At 49.4% G+C, this 20,615-nt stretch overlaps 1 protein-coding gene across 6 annotated transcripts in view; it reads left to right on the forward strand.

The window, feature by feature from the left end:
• Positions 1–20,615, forward strand: part of DENND1A (DENN domain containing 1A) — a 491,959-nt gene that overhangs the window by 408,575 nt on the left and 62,769 nt on the right. For all 6 annotated transcript variants that reach the window (XM_036261261.1, XM_036261264.1, XM_036261259.1 and 3 more), the window contains 2 exons: positions 19,741–19,845; positions 20,200–20,287. In XM_036261261.1, the coding sequence (XP_036117154.1) occupies positions 19,741–19,845; positions 20,200–20,287 (193 nt within the window). The remainder of the gene's footprint in view (positions 1–19,740; positions 19,846–20,199; positions 20,288–20,615) is intronic.

Below are 20,615 nucleotides of genomic sequence, written 5' to 3' on the forward strand. Positions count from 1 at the left end.
AGAAAGCAGCTTCATTTCATGGGACTCACTTCCATACATGACTGTAGACATTTTATTCATTCATTTGTTCATTCACTCACTCACTCAACACCCCAAATATTCAGTGCCACTTGTGTGCTCCGTAAGGGCGCTGTGGACCATAAGACAGTTCACTTCCTGCCCATAAAGAGCTCTTATCTCAAGGGGGAGGTTGGCAGGGAAGCACGGAACTGTATGTAATGCAGTCGAGGTAGGCTTGGGGGAGCCCAGAGGGAGACCTACAGGGGGACAGTCAAGGGGACAGGAAGGCTGTGACACCTGGCCTTGTAAGATGGGTAGGAGTCCGCTTGATGAAGGAGCGAGGGATGGATGTTCCAGGCAAAGGGGAAAGCAGCGGGGTCTGAAATAATGTGTCAGAGAAGCTACTGGCAATTTGTAAACATCGAGACTTGGTTTACAGGGGAGGTCTCAGGAGCTATGGTTGAGGGGCCTTTGGGGGCTTGCATGCCAACTAAGAAGAGCCTTGGAGCCCTCCCAAAGGCAGCGAGGAGCAGCGCTGTAAGCGGGTGCAAGGTGATCAGATGGTCTGGGTGGCCCTTTAGGAAGATCCCGGGGTGGGGGGGGATGACAACAGGAATAAGCGGAGAGAGAGAGCCAGGCCCAGGGAGGAGATGAGGAGACCTGGGAACCAACCAGGGCAGCCACACAGGGTCAAAGAGAGGGATCAGGGGTAAGAATATTTAGAAGGTAGCCCCACAGCAGAAAAATCTGTTATCTTGTATTTCTCGTCAAAGTAACTTTGTTCGTAAGTACTCAGATTACTGGCTCTTTTGCTTGGGGGGGGGGGGGCAATCTGTCCTGACACAGAGGATATATTGCTAGTAAAATGAATTCCACTGACATTTGCCTTACCCATTCATCACTACTAAATAAAAGCTCCTTCCAGGGCTTCTTGGAATGGTTTCTGATAGTTCCCCAGGCTAGAGCCACAAATCCCTCTGCAGTTGTCTTCTGAAGACAGTGAGAAGCGAGAGGCTCCTGGAGCACCTCCACAGAGCCCTTCGGTCCTCGGGGAGAGGCCTCTGGGTCCTGCATGGGCGGACGGGCCAAGTGGGCCGAGAAAGGCCTGGGACTGTCCATCAAAGCCCTGTCATGCAAATGCTCTCTTTGGACAGTTTTTCTTTTCTTTCTGCCCTCTAGCCCAGGGCAGAGGGAACTGCAGGGCTGAACAGACAGCCTGGCACAGGTCAAAGGAGCTGCTAACTACAGGAATTCCAGAATGATCTTCCAGGGTCTTGTGAGGATTAAATGAGGTAAAGATTGGGAAGCCACCTTAGAAGCTGAAAGGTTTTCCAAACGAAGAGAATTAAAACAGTTGTCTGTTGGTGTCTGGGACTCCGTCTGATGAGGGGCTAGGATGAAACCGGAAATGATCTTAGGATGTCAGTTTTCCATGTTGCTCCTCTCATTAGAGCAAAAGAGGCTTGATGTTGTTAGCGACCTTTTGAAAGGTGGCAGGTGACAGAGGAAAGAACCGACTGCAGACTCGGATGTGCCTAGATGTGGACCCCACACCACCTACTTGTGAGGTCTGGGGCAAGTCATGTGACCTTCCAGAGCTTTCCTTTCAGATCTATAAGAAGAAACGCACCTCACTTACATGTCACATGTATTTGTTTGTTCATGTGCATGGTGCCCCCACACTCTCCGAGGGGAGAGGCCCTGCCTGGTTTGGTTATTACTGTTCCAGTGCTTAAACAGTGCCTGGCTCATAGAAATATAAAATAAATAGTTTGGTTCTTTTTTTTTTTTTAATTTATAACTCACTTTTTCTCTCTTGCATTTTACTTTTATTATTAACTTTTTTTATTATTACAGATGTCCCTCCTTTTCCCCCCTTTGACACCCTCCTCCTGGCTCCCACCATCTCCCACCTTCACCATACTGTTGTCTGTGTTCATTGGTTATGCATGCATATAAGTTATTTAAGGATTTATCTCTCCCTTTCCCCACCCCCTTCCCTCTGAGGTTTGTCAGTCTATTCCATGCTTCCCTGTCTCTGGATCTATTTTGTTCATTATATTCCACAAGTAAGTGAGATCATGTGGTACTTGTCTTTCTTTGACTGGCTTATTTTGCTTAGCATAATACTCTCCAGGTCCTTCCATGTCGTCTCAAAGGGTAAGAGATCTTTTTTACAGCTGCATAGTATTCCGTTGTGTAAAAGTACCACAGCTTTTTTATCTACTCATCTATTGATTGTCACTCGGGCTATTTCCAGATCTTAGCTATTGTAAATAATGCTGCTATGAACATAGGGGTACATATATTCTTCCTGCTTGGTGTTTCAGGCTTCTTAGGGTATATTCCTAGAAGTGGGATCACTGGGTCAAATGGCAGTTCCATTTTTAATTTTTTGAGGAAACACCATAGTGTTTTCCATAGTGGTTGCACCAGTCTGCATTCCCACCAGCAGTGTACTAGAGTCCCCTTTTCTCCACACCCTCGCCAGCACTTGTTGTTCGATGATTTGTTGATGGCGGCCATTCTGACAGGTGTGAGGTGATACCTCATAGTTGTTTTAATTTGCATCTCTCTGATGACTAGTAACGATGAGTATTTTTTCATATGTCTCTTGGCCATTTGTATGTCCTGTTTGGAAAAGTGTCTGTTTATGTCCTCTGCCCATTTTTAATTGGACTGTCTGTCTTCCTTTATTGTATGACTCACTTTTAATACCTCCCTGTCACTAGATCAGCAGTAACTTGGATAGCATGATGTCATGTCTGATACCCCCCAAGACGAGTTGATGGTAGAGTAACATATTCCCACCAGCACCCTTGCTCCCTCAAGTCCAGTATAGCATGTCCCCTTGTGGATTCCCCCAACACTTTGTTACAAACATTTTCAAATATGCAGAAAAGTTGACAGAAATTTACAGTAAACACCGCACATCTGCCGTCTACATTGTGCCATTAACATTTTACTATGCTTGCTTTATCACGTATGTCCATCTATTGCTGCATCTCATTTTGCTGCTGTTATGAGGAAGGAAAGAGGGACAGTCATGGTGATTCGATATTCCCACGCATAAGACCCCTGCCAGCCACAGTGTTGGGAGGGGCTTGCCATTTCTTGGGAGCTGGACTGTCTTCCAAAAGCTTCGGGAAACCTAATAATGTGACCATAACAAGGGAGGTGGGGGTTTTCACAGTGGACTTGTGCAGAGCAAGGTCAGGTCGGGTTTGGTTACCTGGGCTTAATTCGTCCCAAGTCCTGCTGGGTAGATGCAGTCCCGCCTCCTCTCTCGGCGTTGTCTACCACAGTAGGGACTTGGGCACAGAGACTGGGGGCTAAGAGCTCGTGAATCCAGGTTCTAGAAAGTCAGAATCTGGGGCCCTGACTAGTGCATGCCTTGGCCTCGTGTGGGACGGTTATTGTCCACATGTCCCAGTGATAGAGCCCAGGGCATAAAGACCCCTCTGAAAACCTGCTCTTCTCCAAGAACCACATGAGGTCATAGTCTCCATTCAGTCAACAACTATTCATTGAGGGCCCTTGTCTTTAAGCTAACCACTTTGGGAGAAGCAGAGGCAGTCTATCAGAAGGACTTGGAAAGCAATTTTGTTTATAAGGGGTCTCATGTCCACCTAATCTCTACATCCATCTGTGGAGCAGAAGTTTGCTCACTAGGCTACAGTCCCACCACTCACTGTTGAAGTGGCCATAAGCTGCCGAACACACTGTCCCACTCTCAGTCCCTTCATCGGAAGGTATGACCCCCTCCAGCTTCTTGGGATGCTGTGAGATAACAGCCTTTGTAGAAGTACCTAACAGTTTGGTGACCATATCCATCACCTACCCCAGAAGGTTCTGCCCTGGGCACTGGGCCACAGTGATGAAGAAGAGACTCTAGGTCAGGCACAGACTGAGCAAGACCACCTGGGTCAGTTTCTGCTGTGTGGACCTAGAGAAGCTACCTCCCATTTCTGTGCCACTTGTAAAATGGAGATAGCAGTAATATCTACCTCATGGGGTTGTTATGAGGTTTTAACGAATGCATATGTGTAAAACATGGAAAGGTGCCTGGTACTTGGTCAGCACATGAAAGTGTCTGTTGTCACTACTATACCAACACCACCACCACCACCTCCCACCCAAATGCAACAGAATCATCTGGGCAGCTTTGTAAAGGTCTGAGCCATGGCCCAAGAATCTTCACTAAAGAGAACCTCGCTAGGCGAGTCCCCCTGGGATAGGAGAGGTGGGAACCACTGCTCAAAATGACCAGTAAATAGCTTTCCATGCAGGTAAGGAAGCTGAGACTCAGGGAGGGAGGGAGCATGCCCGAGGGGACAAAAACATAAGGGCTAGACCCAAGGCTGGTGACCCCCACCTCCGGGTTGTTGCATGGATACTTGCCCAAGATCAGCCAGCCAGTGTGCTGGGCCTTGAACCGAGTCTGGCTCCTGCACACCACTGTGACAGTTTCCGTGGTAAAGGGTTCGGCAGAACTGAATCGGCTCTTGTTATGGAGAAGATCATCTCTCAAGTGAGGAAACCTCTACATCTCGCGTATAAAGACACTTCCAAAATATTTTAACCAGGAATCCCAAAATATTTAGAGTCCGCCAACCATTAAATAACTCCCTGGTGGAAACATGTAAGAAATTTTCTTTCCAAATGGTCGCTTCGCCTACGTAGGTAGAAGTAGGGATATTTGTGCCACTCCAGCACTCTATCTCGGCAACTCCTATAATTAATATTTACTTAAAACAATCATTAGTCTCTGCTGGGCGACATCAAACGCACGTTAGCAGTATTTTTAGCCGGGCCTTCCCCACACCTGCGACGGCAGGCAGGCGAGCGGCAGCGGGAACCCTGCCGTGCTTCATAAATAAGCCTCCCTGCACCTGGACCAGCCTGCCCTGCCTGCCACTCAGGCAGCGGCCTGGGGCCTGGGCCACTCTGCCCTGTGCACCCGGAGCAGTACATCCCGCTGGCCCGGGTCCTCACTTCACTCTACATCCCAGGCATCAGAAGTGAAACTCGTTTCTCTTGAGACAGTGTGGCATCGGTGGCTCAGGCTAGACCCTCATCAAAGGAGTTTTTCCCCAGAGGGTTGAAGATCCCTCAGTGAGGGTGAGGAAGATCATAATGACGACCACTTGTTGGATGCTGACTGCTTTATGTTTATTGTTTCCTTCAAACCACACAACGTGGCGAAGTCGCCCCTCTTCTCTTTTTCTAGAAGAGCAAGCTGAGGCTCAGAACAGAGGAGTCCTTCCCCAAGGCCACACAGCCGGTAAGTGGGATTCCAACCCACTCTACTGGAACCCGTGCTGTTTTACTCTTTCTCAGCCTCGCTCTTCTGTGATTTAGTTAAGTGATCAGGGAGAAGGGAAGCAGAACTAACGTTTACTGAGTGCTTACTGTGTGGTAGGCCAGCAGTTCTCAACCTGTGGGTCATGACCACTTTGGGGGTCAAATGACCCTTTCACAGGGGTCACCTAAGACATAACAGTAGCAAAATTACAGTTATGAAGTAGCAACAAAAATAATTTTATGTTCAGGGGTCACCACAACATGAGGAACTGTATTAAACAGTCGCGGCTAGGCAATTTACACGTATCATCCCAGTTAATTCTCATCGTCGGAATTAGCTCATAGGCAGTAAGGGTAATTACTCCCATTTTATAGATTAAGAAACTGAGGCTGTAGAGAGTTTTAAGTTACTCAAGATCACACTGCTGGCAAGATCAGAGCCAGAATTCAAACCCAGCTCAATCCTCCAACACTGATGTTTTCACACTTCACCAGAGGCATTAATGAGAGACACTTGCACACATGTGGTTCAAAGTACCGTCTCCTACAGAGCCTGAGACCTTGTCATCCCCTCCCACTCAGCTCCTAGGAGCTTTCTGCTCGACATGTTTGAGGTTTGTAAGAACTTTTATCCCAGTAAAAAAAAATTGTACATGGTTTTATAATTTCCAGGGCTCTTCCGTAATTATCTAACTTAATGCTCATACTACTCCTGTGAAAGTAGATGTTACAAAGCCCATTTTACAGAGAAGTAAACTGAGCTTAGAGAGGACAATGCATGACCAAGGCGAGTGCCCTTCCCACACTCTGCGGCAGCATTCTGGAGCCTGGGTCTGTTCGGCGTGGCCTGAGGAGTGAGGAATTTAGACACTTTTAATGGAAGAGGAGCTGGGGGTGGGGTGGAGCCTTGCAGCCATGGAGCGAGTGTCGAGGACTCCTTCATTAGAGCTGTGACATTTCCTCACCCACAGGAGCAGGCCAGAAGTTGTGATGGTCGGGGAACTACAAAAATAGCAGCTCTCACACTGATTCCTACACGGGAGGAACTGGTGGTTCCAGGGCAGATAAGAATGACTTTACAAGATGAAAATGATCAGTGAGGGCACGCGGGTCTGGAGGGGAGCGGAGTTGGCATTTTTTGGCCCTGCAAATAGCTGCCCATCTGCTCTCTGTCAGAATATGTTAGGGGTGCATCTGGATTGCTGCCCCTGAGTCTCAGCTCCAGGCTGGTCATGTGGTTGTCTCCACGACAACTCCAGGAGCCGTGTAAACTGCTGCGCTTTGAGCCAGATGCCGCTCTGCACATGTGGTCTAATTAGCCGGCGCTCCGGCCGCTGCCTCCCTCCCTGCGTGCACACTATGCTCTCCCTTTCCCTCCCTCCCTCCCGCTAACCCTGTCCTCACACCCTCCATCAGTCTGTCTTGCTCTCCACCCCCTTGGCCTCTTTCTCAGAAGTGTTCCTGTTGCCTTATCTGCAGTGAATAATTCATTCAGCAGCATCAGAGGCCCTGCACTGACCCAGGCACTGTGCTAGGAACTGGAGGTGCAGAGACAAATAAGCCACTGCCCAGACCCTGGAGGAGGCCACCATGCAGTGAGGGAGCCGACAGGAGCCAGGCACTGCTGTGGTGGGGGTGAGCACAGGGGCTGTGGGACCCAGAGCAGGGGCCGAGGCAGGGAGAAGGCGGAGCATCTGTCCCCAGTGCGTCCTTGACAGATGAGAGGGGACTTCACATCCTGAGAAAGCAGGGGTGGGAAGACTTCCTGGCAGAGGGCACAGCACATGCAGAGGCAGGGGACTCACGGACCTGTCTAGAGAACTGTGACCGGCTCTGAGTTACGGGAAGGCAGGGTGTCTGGGGAAGTGAGGAACTGTGGTTGGTGAGATGCGCAGGGTCACACCTTTGAGGTCTTCTCTCCAACTGCACGCTCCCCGTGGATCTGCAGGCTTGGGAGCCAGGGGAAGGGGAGTGACATGGTGGCTGCTGGTGTAGCCTGGCCTGTGTGGGAGGATTTGAGGATGAAGCTTGGAGCAAATGCAGCCCCTTCGGTAAGTTTCCCTGTGAGTGGTGTTTGCGCCTCGGATGCAGGAGGCTCCGTTCAGGCCCGGTGGGTAGCTGGGGCAGGCTGCCAGCACATGCTGAGTGATTTCTCCACCTTCCTCAGTGGCTGTGTATTCTGAGGGACCAGCATCCCCCACTTCTCAGGTCTCTGGCGCTCAGTGAATCTGCCCCCAAGTAAGAAAGAAAAGAATCACCTCACTCTCACCCCATCCGGGATATGCCCCTTGAACCCCAGGCACACCAGCTCCTCGGTGTGCTGCCCTGCTCCTCTGCTCATGCCCACCTCTGCCTCCCACCGAGCCAGCGCCTGCGCCTCCCTGGCGCTCCGTTATATATCACCTCTTCCCCGTGGACTTCTTGGGAGCCATCCCACCCTAGCAGAGTCACCCTGGCTGTGCTCTCCCAGCACCCCAGTCGCAGGTATTTGTTGAGTGACAGGTGCACGAGGTTCTGACAAGATGTAGCACCCAGCTCTCAAGGGGCCTCTGAAAGAGCTATTACAACAGTGTCCTCCCCTGAGCACCTGGTGTGTGCTGCTCAGCAACAGCCCTTGACAAATAGTGTATCATTTCAAACCTTCAGTGTAAAGTGAGTGATATGCTCAGTGTCCAGGTGAGGGAACAGGCTCACCTGCTTTCCCGTCATGGAGCGAGCACTGTGCCGCACTGAGCCTCTTTGGAGTCCCCGGGCACTACCTGGTCTAGAGGCTGGGCTCCGTGGGCTGCGGCTGCATCATGTGCAAAAGGACACTCCTGTGTGGGAAAGTATCTGCTGTCTTGAATTCCCTGGAAACCTAGAGAAAACCGTGTCTGGGCAATTGAGCGTGCGCAGGTTGCTGTAGGCTGTGGTGAGGAGAGCCTGCCTGGGCTGTGGGGTCGGACAGCACTGACTCCAGTACTGCTCTGGCTCTTCCCACCACTGTGGCCTTGGACGAGTCACGTCCCCTTCCTCTGGAAGGGGAGGCTAAAGAGCCCCTGAATAGGGTCCTTATGCCAGTCCAGCCTTCAGCCACAGGTCCTGTGCCTGCTGCGTCCCAGCCCACAGCAGGGACTCTGCAGAAGGCAGCTTTGGTGGTGGTCCCTTTTCTCCTTTCTCTGAGTCATGTCCATATATATATATATATATATATATATATATATATATATATATAAAATCCTCACCCTAGGATGTCTCTCCATTGACTTCTAGAGAGAGTGGAAGGGTGGGAGGGGAAGAGAGAAAGAGAGAGAGACAGAGACATCGATGCGAGAGAGACACATCAATCCATTACCTCCTGCATGACCCCAACCAGGGCCAGGGATTGAACCTGCAACCCAGGTGCCCTTGACTGGGAATGAAACCCGTGATCCTTTGGTCCACGGACAGATGCTCTAACCACTGGGAAAACCCGGCCAGGGCTGAATTATGGTCTGGACTCCACAGACCTAACATGTGTCCTGGGCAGGTGGTGCATGTCACATGCCCTGAAACAGGGCTGCTTGAACTAAATCCCCGTAAGAGAACTGCCATTATTCGGGGTAGAAGACTGACATATTTTAGCCTCTCTAGGAGTCCAGCCCTTGGCACTTGACCTGACTCAACTGTTAATCCCCACGTAGCCCTGTGAGGTAGGAAGTATCTCTCCCATTTAGTGAATGAGAAAACAAGTCACAGAGGGTCTAGGGCTTCACCCCACTTCCATGGCAATAAGTGTCATGCTCTGTTCCCAACTCTGTACCAAGGGCTGTTTATTGGTACACGTTTCTCTGTGAGGAACTGTGGGAGACCTCGTAAAGAAAGGCCCTTTCACCCTGGCTGGTGTGGCTCTGTTGGTTGGGTGTAGTCCTGTGCACTGAAAGGTCACAGGTTCGATTCCTGGTCAGGGCACATGCCCAGGTTGTGGGCTCGACCCCTGACCAGGGTGATGCAGGAGGCAGCTGATTAATGTTTCTTTCTCTCCCTCCCTCTCTCTCTCTCTCTCTCTCTCTCTCTCTCTATCTCCCCTCTCCCCCCTCCCCCCTTCCCCCCTCCTCCCTTCCTCTCCCTCTCTCCCCCTTCCTTTCCTTTTCTGTTCCTCTAAAATCAATAAAAAAAACATTAAAAAAAAAGAAAAAGAAAGGCCCTCTCTGCACCTAGAACCAACATGTGTTAGCATTAGGAAGTACCTTAAAGAGTGTCCAGCTCAGCACCTTCCCATTTTACAGACGAAGAAACTGAGGCCTAGACAAGGAAAAGGAATCAAGGCCAAGTCAGGTGTTTGGACTCTTTGTTTGTACCCTTTCCCTTTCACAATGCTGCTATTTATTCATCATTGAAATGGCCACCAAAGCCTCCTGGGCACCAAGCCCCATCCAGCACTGGAGATCGGCCCTACACAAGTGGCATTCGGGAGAGAGATGGTCACACATAAGTGAACCAGTCAGTGAGCGGGATAGGTCAGCATGTGGACAGTGCTCCGGAGGAAGCCCTAAGAGCAGGTCACCAAAGACTGTGGGCAGCATATCTTTAGTGAGATCTGTCCGTCTTCTCCTCACTTAACTCGGAGGGTTGTGATTTTTCCTCTCTACAGACTAACCTGGGCTTCTAGTTTTATCTCCATGTCCTTTAGCCTCTGGAGCTGTGAGTCCCATATTCTTATTGCTACAGCTAACTGGTCTCCTGCTGATCACTCTTCAGGCTGATTTACATTTCTCCCAGAGTTCCATCAGGCGCTCAAAACCCACCCTCTCACCCTGGCCAGGTGGCCTTATTGGTTGAAGTGTCATCCCAGTATGCCAAGGTTTCAGGTCTGATCCCAATCAGGGCACACACAGGAGTCCATTTGTGGGTACATAGATGGGTAGAACGGCAAGTCAATGTTTCTCTCCCTGTCTCTCGCTAATCAATAAATAACTTTAAAAAAAAAAAAAAACACGCTCTCTTTAATATGCTCTCGAACTGTCTTCTCACTCCCAAGAAGCTGAAATCCTTGTCTCTAATCAGTTTGGCACATCCCCTTGGGACTTTGGAATACAACAGTCTTTAGGTCAAAACTCTTAATTTGGCTGTCAGTGATAGTGAGGCAAACAGGGACAGCCACGGTGGCTGAGCCAGGAGGTGTTTGGTATTGAGATCTCGACGAGTGTGTGGTTTCTGTACTGGGGAGACAGCTGTCGCTTTGCTGTAGCACGGGGTGGCTGCCTGCTCACCTGTGTCAGTTCCCCTGTGACTAGCTGCTGCCCCTTGGTGGCACTGAATGCTTATGGCATGAGTTAGGGATTATTTCTGGCACATCAGTAAGAAAATGGGGTTCCAACAGGAGGACACGGCTCCTGTAAGCACGTTGTGGAGTCAAAGCTCACACTTGTTTCTCCAAAGCCCACTGTCTTCATCATGGCCTATGATGCATCTCTGAATTGCTAGAGCCTCCCGGTGGCAGATGCTAAGTCAAATACTATCTTGTGATCATCTCTCTTAATCAAAGAGAAAGAATAGTATGTTGCATGAGCCCCAGGGCCAGGCAGACTCTGCTGCAAACCCTGGCTGTCATCGACCAGCTCTGCAACCTTAGGCAGGTGACTTTACCTTTCTGAGCCTCAACTTCCTTGTCCACAAAATGGAGATCCTGACAACACCGACCTTGGGGTTGCCGTGATGACCAAGAGAGACAGTTCATGTAAAACCACCCAGCACGGAGTGGTGCTCAGTAAACGGTGGCTGTTTTTAATCACTGCACCTGCCCTCCCTGTCACTCCGGCTCCCATCTGCATTTCTTATGGAAAGAAAATCTTAAGCTAGTATGCATGAAGACCCTCTTCATTGTGTCTCCTCGGCCTCCACAGGCCTCCCTGCTCATCTGCCATTCCTCCGCTAATCAGAATTTCCTGACTTCTCCCTGTGTGTCTCGGTTAATGCAAAAGGAAGGGGCTGCTGGCACAGAGGAGCCGAGGCGTGGGCCGACGCGCCTGTGATTTGAATGTCTTTACTGTAATCTAGCAAGTGTGTGTGGGGGCTTCTGTCAATACCGGAGCAGCTGGCCAGCTCGGGCAGATACTGTCGGCCCGGCCGTCCCTGCCCCTGCAAATCATCGGAGTAGCTTTTGTCAGGCACCCACATTTCCCGTGACTTAAATCATCCGAACAGTGAGCCAGCTTCACAATAACACATTGATTCTTTGTTTAGGGCTTGTTATAGTGACAGAGGCCCAGGCTGGGAGTCTGTCCCTGGCGTGCCTGGGCCAGCACACAAATGGTTCAGAAGGCCATTGTGGTCCTGTCAGTCCAAAGTATGGCTTGGCCCAGCCCAACCAAAGCAATCTGACTGGCCATTCAGTGACCACCTTCCCAAGTCCACCCTGGTGACCCTCGAGTGTGGACATTATGCCTCTGAGGGTGGAGGGAGAGCATGCTTGGACTTGGGAATCATTCAGACCCACCAGCTAGGGGACCGTGGGTCAAACACTTCACCTGCGTGGGACTCGTTTCCTCATCTGTAAAATGGGAGACATGTGAGCATCGACTGGCAAAGATTTGTTGAGCATGGGGGTCAGGTTGGTCCAGAGCAAGTGCTTAGCTGACACTGGGTCCCTTCTCCCTAAAACCCCTGTATGCTCTGGCTGACTGGGGGTCCTGGAATCTCATCCTGCTGTCCCAGCCCTCCCTCCCACCCGCCCTGGCTTCTAGTAAGGCTCAGGCACTCTAGGCCAGACACCACAATAAGCCTTCTCTGTGTTGGCTGGAATTCACCCCGGTTCCTTGGCAGCCATCACGGCTGACCCTGTGAGGAACAGGCCTTGGGACTGTTGAGGCCGAGGGAGAGTCCCACATGGCCTGCAGGGTGGTATTGGCTGCTAGGGGAGGCTGAGGAAGCACCCTTCACATTTATGAGCAAGGTTCTCAGCTGTGCTGCACTTTGGCCAATGATCTAAGTGTCTTCTTAGGGATTTGGAGGTTTTTAAACAAAATGCAACTGTGTTGGGACTGCTGGTGATAGATGGGGCTAGATTCCCTGGTTGTTTTATTCTAGTTCTTTATTCTCAAATTTTTTTAAATGAATATTGGCTGGTGTAGGTGCTGTGCTAGTCACTTCTACCTACACCAGTGGTTCTCAGACTTGACTGTGTCGGAGTCGCCTGGGGAGTTTTAGAAACGACCTGGCATTGGGACTTTAAAAGTGCCCCTCGGGATTCGCTGCATGGCCAAGGTCGAGTGCTGCTGACCACCCACCCTGCTCATTCCTGTGTGTCCCACAGCATTCTGCTGAGGCAGGTCACCCCCGACGCTGCAGCATGTGAGAGGTGCCCACCTGCATGCAGGGCAGTGTTCCGCCTTCTCCTGCAGTGGCTCGGGTGACACTCTGCTACCAGCCCCGGAGGGGGTCGGAGCCTGCCCGCCAGGAGCTGGCAGTTGCCGGAGGAGGAGTTGGTGTGGGGACATCGGGAGGAACTGGGTGTGGGGATATTGATGGCATCAGGTAAGGTTTTCACAAAGAAACCTTGAGAGAGAGAAGCCAGAGGAGTGAGAATGCATGAAGAACTTAGGGGGCAGTCGACACCCCAGAATTTCTGAAAGTAGAGGTTTGTGGAAAGGTGGATGGGATGTCATAAGCAAGAAAAGCCAGCTGGGCAGAGTCGTGCTCAAGAGTTTAGAAACCCCACTTGCATCAACCCACAAGCTTGCCTGAAGATAGATGCTCTGTGCCGCTGCGTCGGATGGCTCGCAGAGGCCGCGCCGGGCCCCTGCGGAGAATTCCACCTGGGGAGGGACAGGGAGAAAAGATGGGCGAGATCCGGGCAGTCGCAGGGCCCTGCGCTCCGCTTAATGCTCTGCTTCACCTGTTGAGATTCTTAACAAGTTCACCTGTGAACTGTATTGGGAGTGAGGCCTGATGGGCAGTGGAGCTCGAGCATGCGCAGAGGAGATACGCTCCAGTGCGCACCCTCCGCAGAGCGGTGCCATCCCAGTGGAGCTGCTCCATGCCCCGTGGCACGGAGTTCCAGGGGACCCGCGGTGAGTGGGAGTTCACAAGACTCGGCACGCGCACCAGGCAAGAGTGTGCATGTCTGGACTGAGCAGTGGGCACTGACTGCCCTTGGAGGCCAACTTGGCTTCCACCAGAAGAAGGCAGTGGTGTGCTGAGGGACAGAGTGACCACAGAAACCCGGCAGAGTTCTCGCTCGTGTGACTTCCGTGCACCAGCCAACCCGTCACTGTGAGGACGATGACATGGAAGGAGAGGAACAGAGGGAGCGGCCACGGTGCCTTGTCCCTGCTCCCCAGTGAGGCAAGGTAGAGACGATAGTAGAATACGTGTAAGTCGGGGACTGAAATAAGAGCCGGTTTTGTGCAGCATTTCCACTGTCTGGTAAGAACAGAATACAAATGCATGTACACATTGCGAAATCGGACTCCACATATGTTAGCATTTAAAACTGGCATTGCACAATGTAAAGCTGAACAGGAAAACTCTTGCTAATAATTTGAAATTTTATTTTTCTTTACATAGAATGACATTAAATAGTAAATCTTAAAAACGCCATGATAGGTCTAGAACAAGTCCATGAAAGAAAGAAAAAAGCTTTGTATTTTAGTGAGACACTTTTTTTCTGCAGACTCATTTTGCACTGAGTCCCCCAAATTATGTTGCCAGCCCTGGTAAAACCCAATCTCTGCCCTCAAGAAAATAGCTATTTGTGGAAAATATTTGTTGTAATCTGTTTTAATCTTCCAAGTAATCCTTGAGTGATTGTCACAGATGAAGACAGACAAGTCTCCCAGCCGGAGTGGCTCAGTGGATTGAGTGTCATTCCGTGGACTGAGAGGTCCTGGTTCCATTCCCAGTCAGGGCACACGCCCAGGTTGCAAGCTCGGTCCCTGGTGGGGGTATGCAGGGAGGCGGCCAGTCAACATTTCTCTCTCACATCCATGTTTCTATCTCTCTCTCCGTCTGTCTCTCTCTAAAAAAATCAATAAAAACATAGTTAAAAATTTTTTTTAATTAAAAAAAAGGACAAGTCACCTGAGGTCATATGTGGTTACATGTGGTTAGAGGCAAGGTTCAAGTCCTGGTCTTTCTGACACCAAGATATGTTCTCTGTCCACCATGTTGTGTTACCTTAAATGGATCAAACTTTTAAAAAATGGTTTTACGTTTTTAAAGGTGCCTTTACCAAAAATAACAAAGCCAGCCCTCGGCTAATGCCAGTTGTCACACTATGCTGTACTTATTTGTTCCCCAACCAGTCAAGGTTCCTTGATAACAGCAGCTTTAATTTTTGACTTTTCATTATGGAAAATTTCAAATTTTTACAAAATCAATGAACCTCCAAGTACCTATTGCCCATCTTCCCTAATAATAAACATTAATCTTTTTTTTTTTGGTACATGCCCCCAGCAGGAACTGAACCCAGGCCTCTCTGGTCCATAGGCTGACGCTTCAACTACTGAGCCAAACCAGCCAGGGCTGCTTTAACCATTTTTAAGTGTACAGTTCAGTGGCATTAAGTACATTCACATCATTGTACAATAATCACCACCATCAATCTCCCAAACTTTTATCATCTTGCAAAACTGAAACTCTGTCCCCATTAAACAACAAACCCCCCATTCTCCCTCCTGCAGCCCCTGCAGCCACATGCTGTGTTCTGTCTCTGTGAAATTGACCACTCTGTCTACAGTGGAATCAGACAGTATTTGTCCTTTTGTGGCTGGCTTGCTTCACTTAGCATGTCTTCAAGGCTCATCTATATTACAGCACATGCCAGAAATTCCTGCCTTGTTTAAGCTGAACAGCATTTCATTGTGTGTGTATCTTGTTTATCCATCCATCTGTAGACACTCGGGCTGCTTCCGTCTTCTGCTGTCGTGACTGACGCTGCTGTGAACGTCACATTGTGCCGTTCTTGTGTCATCGTACCCTCATCCACTCCTCACTCCTCCCCGGAGTAGTAGTGTTCTCAGAGGAGCTATGTTTTATCTATCTTTGTATTCTCCTAACACAGAGCCTGTTACATAGTAGGTGTTTTGTTTTGTTTTTTAATGTTTGGATGGATGAATTAGCTTTTTTTATTTTTATTTTAAGCAAGGTTTATAAAGAAATAACACCTTTTTTCTCTTAGACTCAGAATAAATGCGCACATAAAGTTGTGATTAAAATTAAATTTATGAGGAAATAATAATTTAATACTTGAAGTATGGATCAGTAGAAGAGGAAAGTTGCTGAAGAATCTGGTGGGAGATTTTATTTTTATACCAGTACCCACAATGCTGTGGGTAGAATCCATCTATTTCTGGAAATATCAAAAACTTTTGGAATCGCCGACTTCACCTGTTAACAAAGATTGACTCATTAATAATGGAATTTTCAATTGATTCCATATGTCAAGAAGATAATCTGAGAGTAAACTTATCTTTTTGTAACAAAATCCTTGATAGGGTTAAGCAGCTGTGTTTAACTGTCCTTCAGGTCATAGATGGAAAACTCTACTAATGCGATCTAAGCTTGAATGCTCACGGCCTGGCTTCCCTGAATTAATGTCACTATCAGCCAGGAGCCCCAGCTCCTAGAGTGTCGCTGAAGAAGACAAAAGTTTTAATCAGCCTAACAGGAGAACTAAATCAGCACTTCTTACAAAGGGAAGAATTAACAAGACACCTTGCCTTGCTCCTCCCGATACAGAGTGGGCTGGGGCGGCCATTTCAACTGCAGGAGGTGGGCCGGGAGAGCTGGTGTGAGTGGCTTGGCATCCTGGAGGGCCTGTGGCCGAAGGATCCTTCACACCCGGCTTGCCTACTCCTGGGCCCTTTGTCTTTGAGTGACTGGTGCTTTGAGTGTCCGGCAGGAGAACCTGAGGGGTTCCACCTTTGAAAAGACTTCTCTTGCTCTCCAACGCATGCCTGAGGTCAGAGAAAACCACGCCTACAGTGGGTGCATGATGGCAGCAGCCAAGCTTCGGGGGCCGCAAGGGTGCAAAACGCTGATTCTGCCATTTACGGGCTGTATGACCTTGGGCTATTACCTGGCCTCAGTTATTCTGTAACGATTAGGTGAAATGTTGATTATTGTCATTTTCTTGGAAGGCGAGTAGCTCCCAGGAAAGGAGCCCTTTGTGCCTGTTGCCACGCAGACCCTTACACAGTGTCCCTGCCTTCCAGCAGGGTTAGGATAGAACCCTGCCCTGAATGGGTGGGACGTGCTCACCCACCTCCTGTTCACCCTTCCGGGCTCTGATGTCACAGGCCTGCTGTCACATTTCCAGCCCTGCTGCCCTGAGATGATTAGCCTTTTCCTTTTCCTTTTCCTGTGGACAAACTGTGCCCACCCTGCCCTAGTAGCACTGCCTTGGGTGTTGGATTTTGCTTCCACGTTGATGGACACAGCTGATGCTGTTCTTCAAGCTCTTTGCAGAAAAAGTTCCCATTGTCACATTTCCCTGAACCCTCCATCCATGCCCATGTCCTTTTGTCTGTTCTTGTGACGCAGACATCTGATCCAAGGATGTCACCTCCAGTGAAAAGACAACAGGCCCAGAATATTCATGTCTCCCTAAAGATGAGATTCTTTCTGCTCTCCTGCGGCTAAATCCTGCCTCAGGCCACCCTCACCTACAAATCAGGTTGTAAACTCTCTTGAATTTATTGGTCCCTCAGTAGACTTCTCCTTCCTGGCAGTGCTGGGCCAAAGCTCCAGGAGGGAATGCTAACAACTCATCATTTCCTTCAGAGCAGCTCTGAGCTCCCTGGACACGAGTGCCACTCACCTGGCAGCGTTCTCTGAGACCTCTTTACCTGTCAGGCAAGCAGTGGCTCGGCCTCTCCAAGACTGCAGGGCTCCTGTGACGGGGACTAGAGTCAAGCTCATTCTGTTTCTTTAACCCACATCCCTGAGCTTCTAACGGGGGGGGGATGCTGTGCTGTCCCCAGGGCGTGTAGAGATTAGTCCAACAAGGTCTGTGCCCTCTCAAGCTCCTGGTCACAGGGGGCACTGGTGCAGATTACCCAGCACCCAGGGATGCACAAGACACTGTGAGAGCGCCAAGCAGGGTGAGTGACCACGGCAAAAAGACCTGTGCTTATGAGAAGGACGGCCCAGGTAGAAGGAATGGAGCTGGCAGAAGCAAGGAAGAGAGTGAGAAAGGATACGACACGTGGTTAGGGGGTATTTGGAGCATGAGGCATGTGGGGAGCCACAGGAAGGGACACAAAGACTCTGGAAAAGAAAGTGATGGTCAGCTCGGGAAGGATTTGTTTGCCCAGCTAAGGGGCTAGGACTTTCTCTTTCCTCCCCCACCCTCCAGGACCCCGTGTATGTGACATACATGTCAATAGGTGTACAATGTTGAGCAAAGCAGGTACTCTTCCTGAACATGTGAAGCGTGTAGTCTAGTGAAAGAAGCAGACATTAATCAAATAAACAAATGCAACATCTCTGCAAACAAAACTCTTGACTGGACAGTGACATGATGCAATCTGCATGTTAGAAGTCACTTTTGCCTGAAGAGTTGGAGTCACTGGGAGAAGTGAAACAGGAGAGGGACATAGAGTTAACCCTCCACACATCAGTCAGGCCTGTGCCAGTCGTGGATGGAGAGCAGCGACAAGCAGAGACACTGCACTGGTAAATGGGAAGGACTAGGAAGTCGGACAGGTCTACTGTGGGGAGCTATGATTGACAGGAAGGGAGGGAGGGAGGGAGGGAGGGAAGGAAGGAAGGAAGGAAGGAAGGAAGGAAGGAAGGAAGGAAGGAAGGAAGGAAGGAAGGAAGGACAGTTTGGGAGTACAATGCAAATGGGGTAATAATTGTGGGATTGGGCCATTTTGAGTTTGAAGTGCTAGTGGGCCATCCAGGTGGGCATGGTGACCTAGGTTTGGAGCTCAGGAAAAATGTCGGAGCTGACGATATGTATTCGGAGTCGTTCAGAGTATGAGTCCCACTGTGTCACGGAGAGAGAATTCATTGCTCTGCTCTGGGCCCAAGGGTGAGAAGCAAAACTTCAGGCCACAGGAATGGCATTCTGCTGGGCCTCTGCTGGGGTTCCCTAGCTGATCTCTCGCAAGGAAGATGTCAAGCTGTGCGAAGTAATAAATGGCATGAAAGCTGTCTTTTTCCCTGAGGAACTGGTATGCTTTTTTTCTCATAGACAATGTAAAATTTGCATTGTTTCCCTTGCTTCAACAGCCAGGAAACCCAGAGCTGATTTCATAACTTAATTTTAGAAATCATATACTCTTTTCCCAAATAATTACGTTTTATATATTTATTTCTTTTCAAGCTCTACTTTTTTCCTCTGTTCTGTGTACTCATGTAAGCTGCCTCAGATCCTTTATAAAATTAGGGGTGTAACTGTATAAAGTTAAATACTCCCCTCACCCTACTTTCTTGGGCCATCCTTGCAGCCTTTGTGCCCAGTCTGCCCAGTGAGGAGCTCATACTGGCCAGATCGAAGCAGGAGGAGCTCGGAATCTACAGCCGCTAGACAGTAAATTTAACACTTAGGTGACTCATTAAAACAGGATAAAAGTGGAGCTTCAAACATCTCTGTTTGCCACGAAGCCTGGGAAGCCAGGGGTACCTCTAACTCAGTTCTAGATATAAAAGCTGATCTTTCAGAATTAAGAATACACCGTTAAAACTAAAGTCTTGTCTGTATAGATGAGCACCCTGATACCTTCAAAGAAGGATTGAGGTGCCAGCTACAAGATGGGATGTTTTTTAAGCTTAGGGTGTCATTTGCTTGACCCATAAAACATAGCTTGGCAAAAACAAACTTCCTTATCCAACAGCTTATGTACAAAAATTGACTGGATGGTAAATATTATTTTTGATCATCCCTGCTTTTCCATATAAATAATTGTTTTAAAATTATAAACAATTGCTATTGGTTAAGATCACTGGGTAAATGGTTTTCCAGTCGTGTTCCACACCTGGTGACTCAGGAACTGCTAAGGTGCAGGGAGGGGGTTGTGGAGGGAAGACCACCAAGCCAGGAGATCCCAACCACCAACCCAGCACCCACAGAGCAGCTGGCTGATTTATGTAGCAGGGCTGCTCCTACTTAAGGTGCTATCTGAAGAAGGGTTCTGCTTCTAAAAGTGAAAAGTTTGGAAGTCATCACATCAGAGGGCCCATCCCGCTGACTTGCTGTTGGGATATGTATGAGGCTAGGGGCGGGGGTGGACTCCAGTCTTTGGTCCCACTCTGCCTCTTACCAGCTCTGTGACTTTGGGCAATGACTTCCTCTCCAACACAGCTTTCTCATCCAGAGACTAGAATGCCAGCAATGATAATAGCCACTTCACCAGGTAGATGAGGATCTAATTAATCTAATTAGCAGAGGTAGAAGCACTGCCAGCCGAGTTTAAGAAATGACCCCTCACGCTCCATTCCTCTAACCATCCTCTCGCCTCCATTTCCCAGGAGGAGCCAATCACCTTCTGTGAAGAGGCCTTCGTGTCCCACTATCGCTCGGGAGCCATGAGGCAGTTCCTGCAGAATGCCACCCAGCTGCAGCTCTTCAAACAGGTGCCTGGCCTCCCTAGCTTGGCCTGCATCGGGGTTCCTGGCGGGCAGGACTTTCCACAGCTGTCTTCCCTGAGCACTGAGGCTGCAAACATGGGTGGGACTCTGGCCACAGCTAAGGAGGGTCTGGGGACAGGATTGGGTGAGGAGACCCTTGCAAATATGCCATGCGGCTTTGCAGGTTATTAAAACCACACAGCCAGTTTTTAGAAACTCCCTGTTTTGAAATGTACAGTTCCAAAGGTCCTTCCTGTCTTGGCAAGTGTGGCGGTTCTTTGGTCATACACTAAGGTACCAGCTGAGTGGTGTTCCTCCTTGTTCCTTTGTGCACAGTTCTGTTCTGTTCTTTCTTTTTAGTTTATTGATGGTAGATTAGACCTTCTCAATTCCGGCGAAGGTTTCAGTGATGTTTTTGAAGAGGAGATCAACATGGGCGAGTATGCTGGTGAGAAACGTTTTATTTTCCTTTCTGTGCTGCGTGCTGTTAATGTGGGATTAGGGTGTACCCAGCGAGGAGCACCAGTGATTTCATTTCCTTCACTGGGGTCACGGAGAAACTTATTTCAACCTTGGCCTTGAAGAGTTTGAGAAACCACTCTTAGTCTGATGAGATGCATATTGGCCCATCTGCAGTCCTCTGTTGGGGGGCCAGCTTGGTGCAGTGGAAAACACTCGAGGTCAAGTTAGGAGACCTGGATTCTGGTCAGGACTGTCTCCTTAGTAGCGGTGGGAATGTGGTCGAGTCATTTCACCTCTGCTGTGGGTGACAGTGC

Source organism: Molossus molossus, unplaced genomic scaffold (genome assembly GCF_014108415.1).
Source record: "Molossus molossus isolate mMolMol1 unplaced genomic scaffold, mMolMol1.p scaffold_m16_p_14, whole genome shotgun sequence".
In the NCBI taxonomy this organism is placed as follows: Eukaryota; Metazoa; Chordata; class Mammalia; order Chiroptera; family Molossidae; genus Molossus; species Molossus molossus.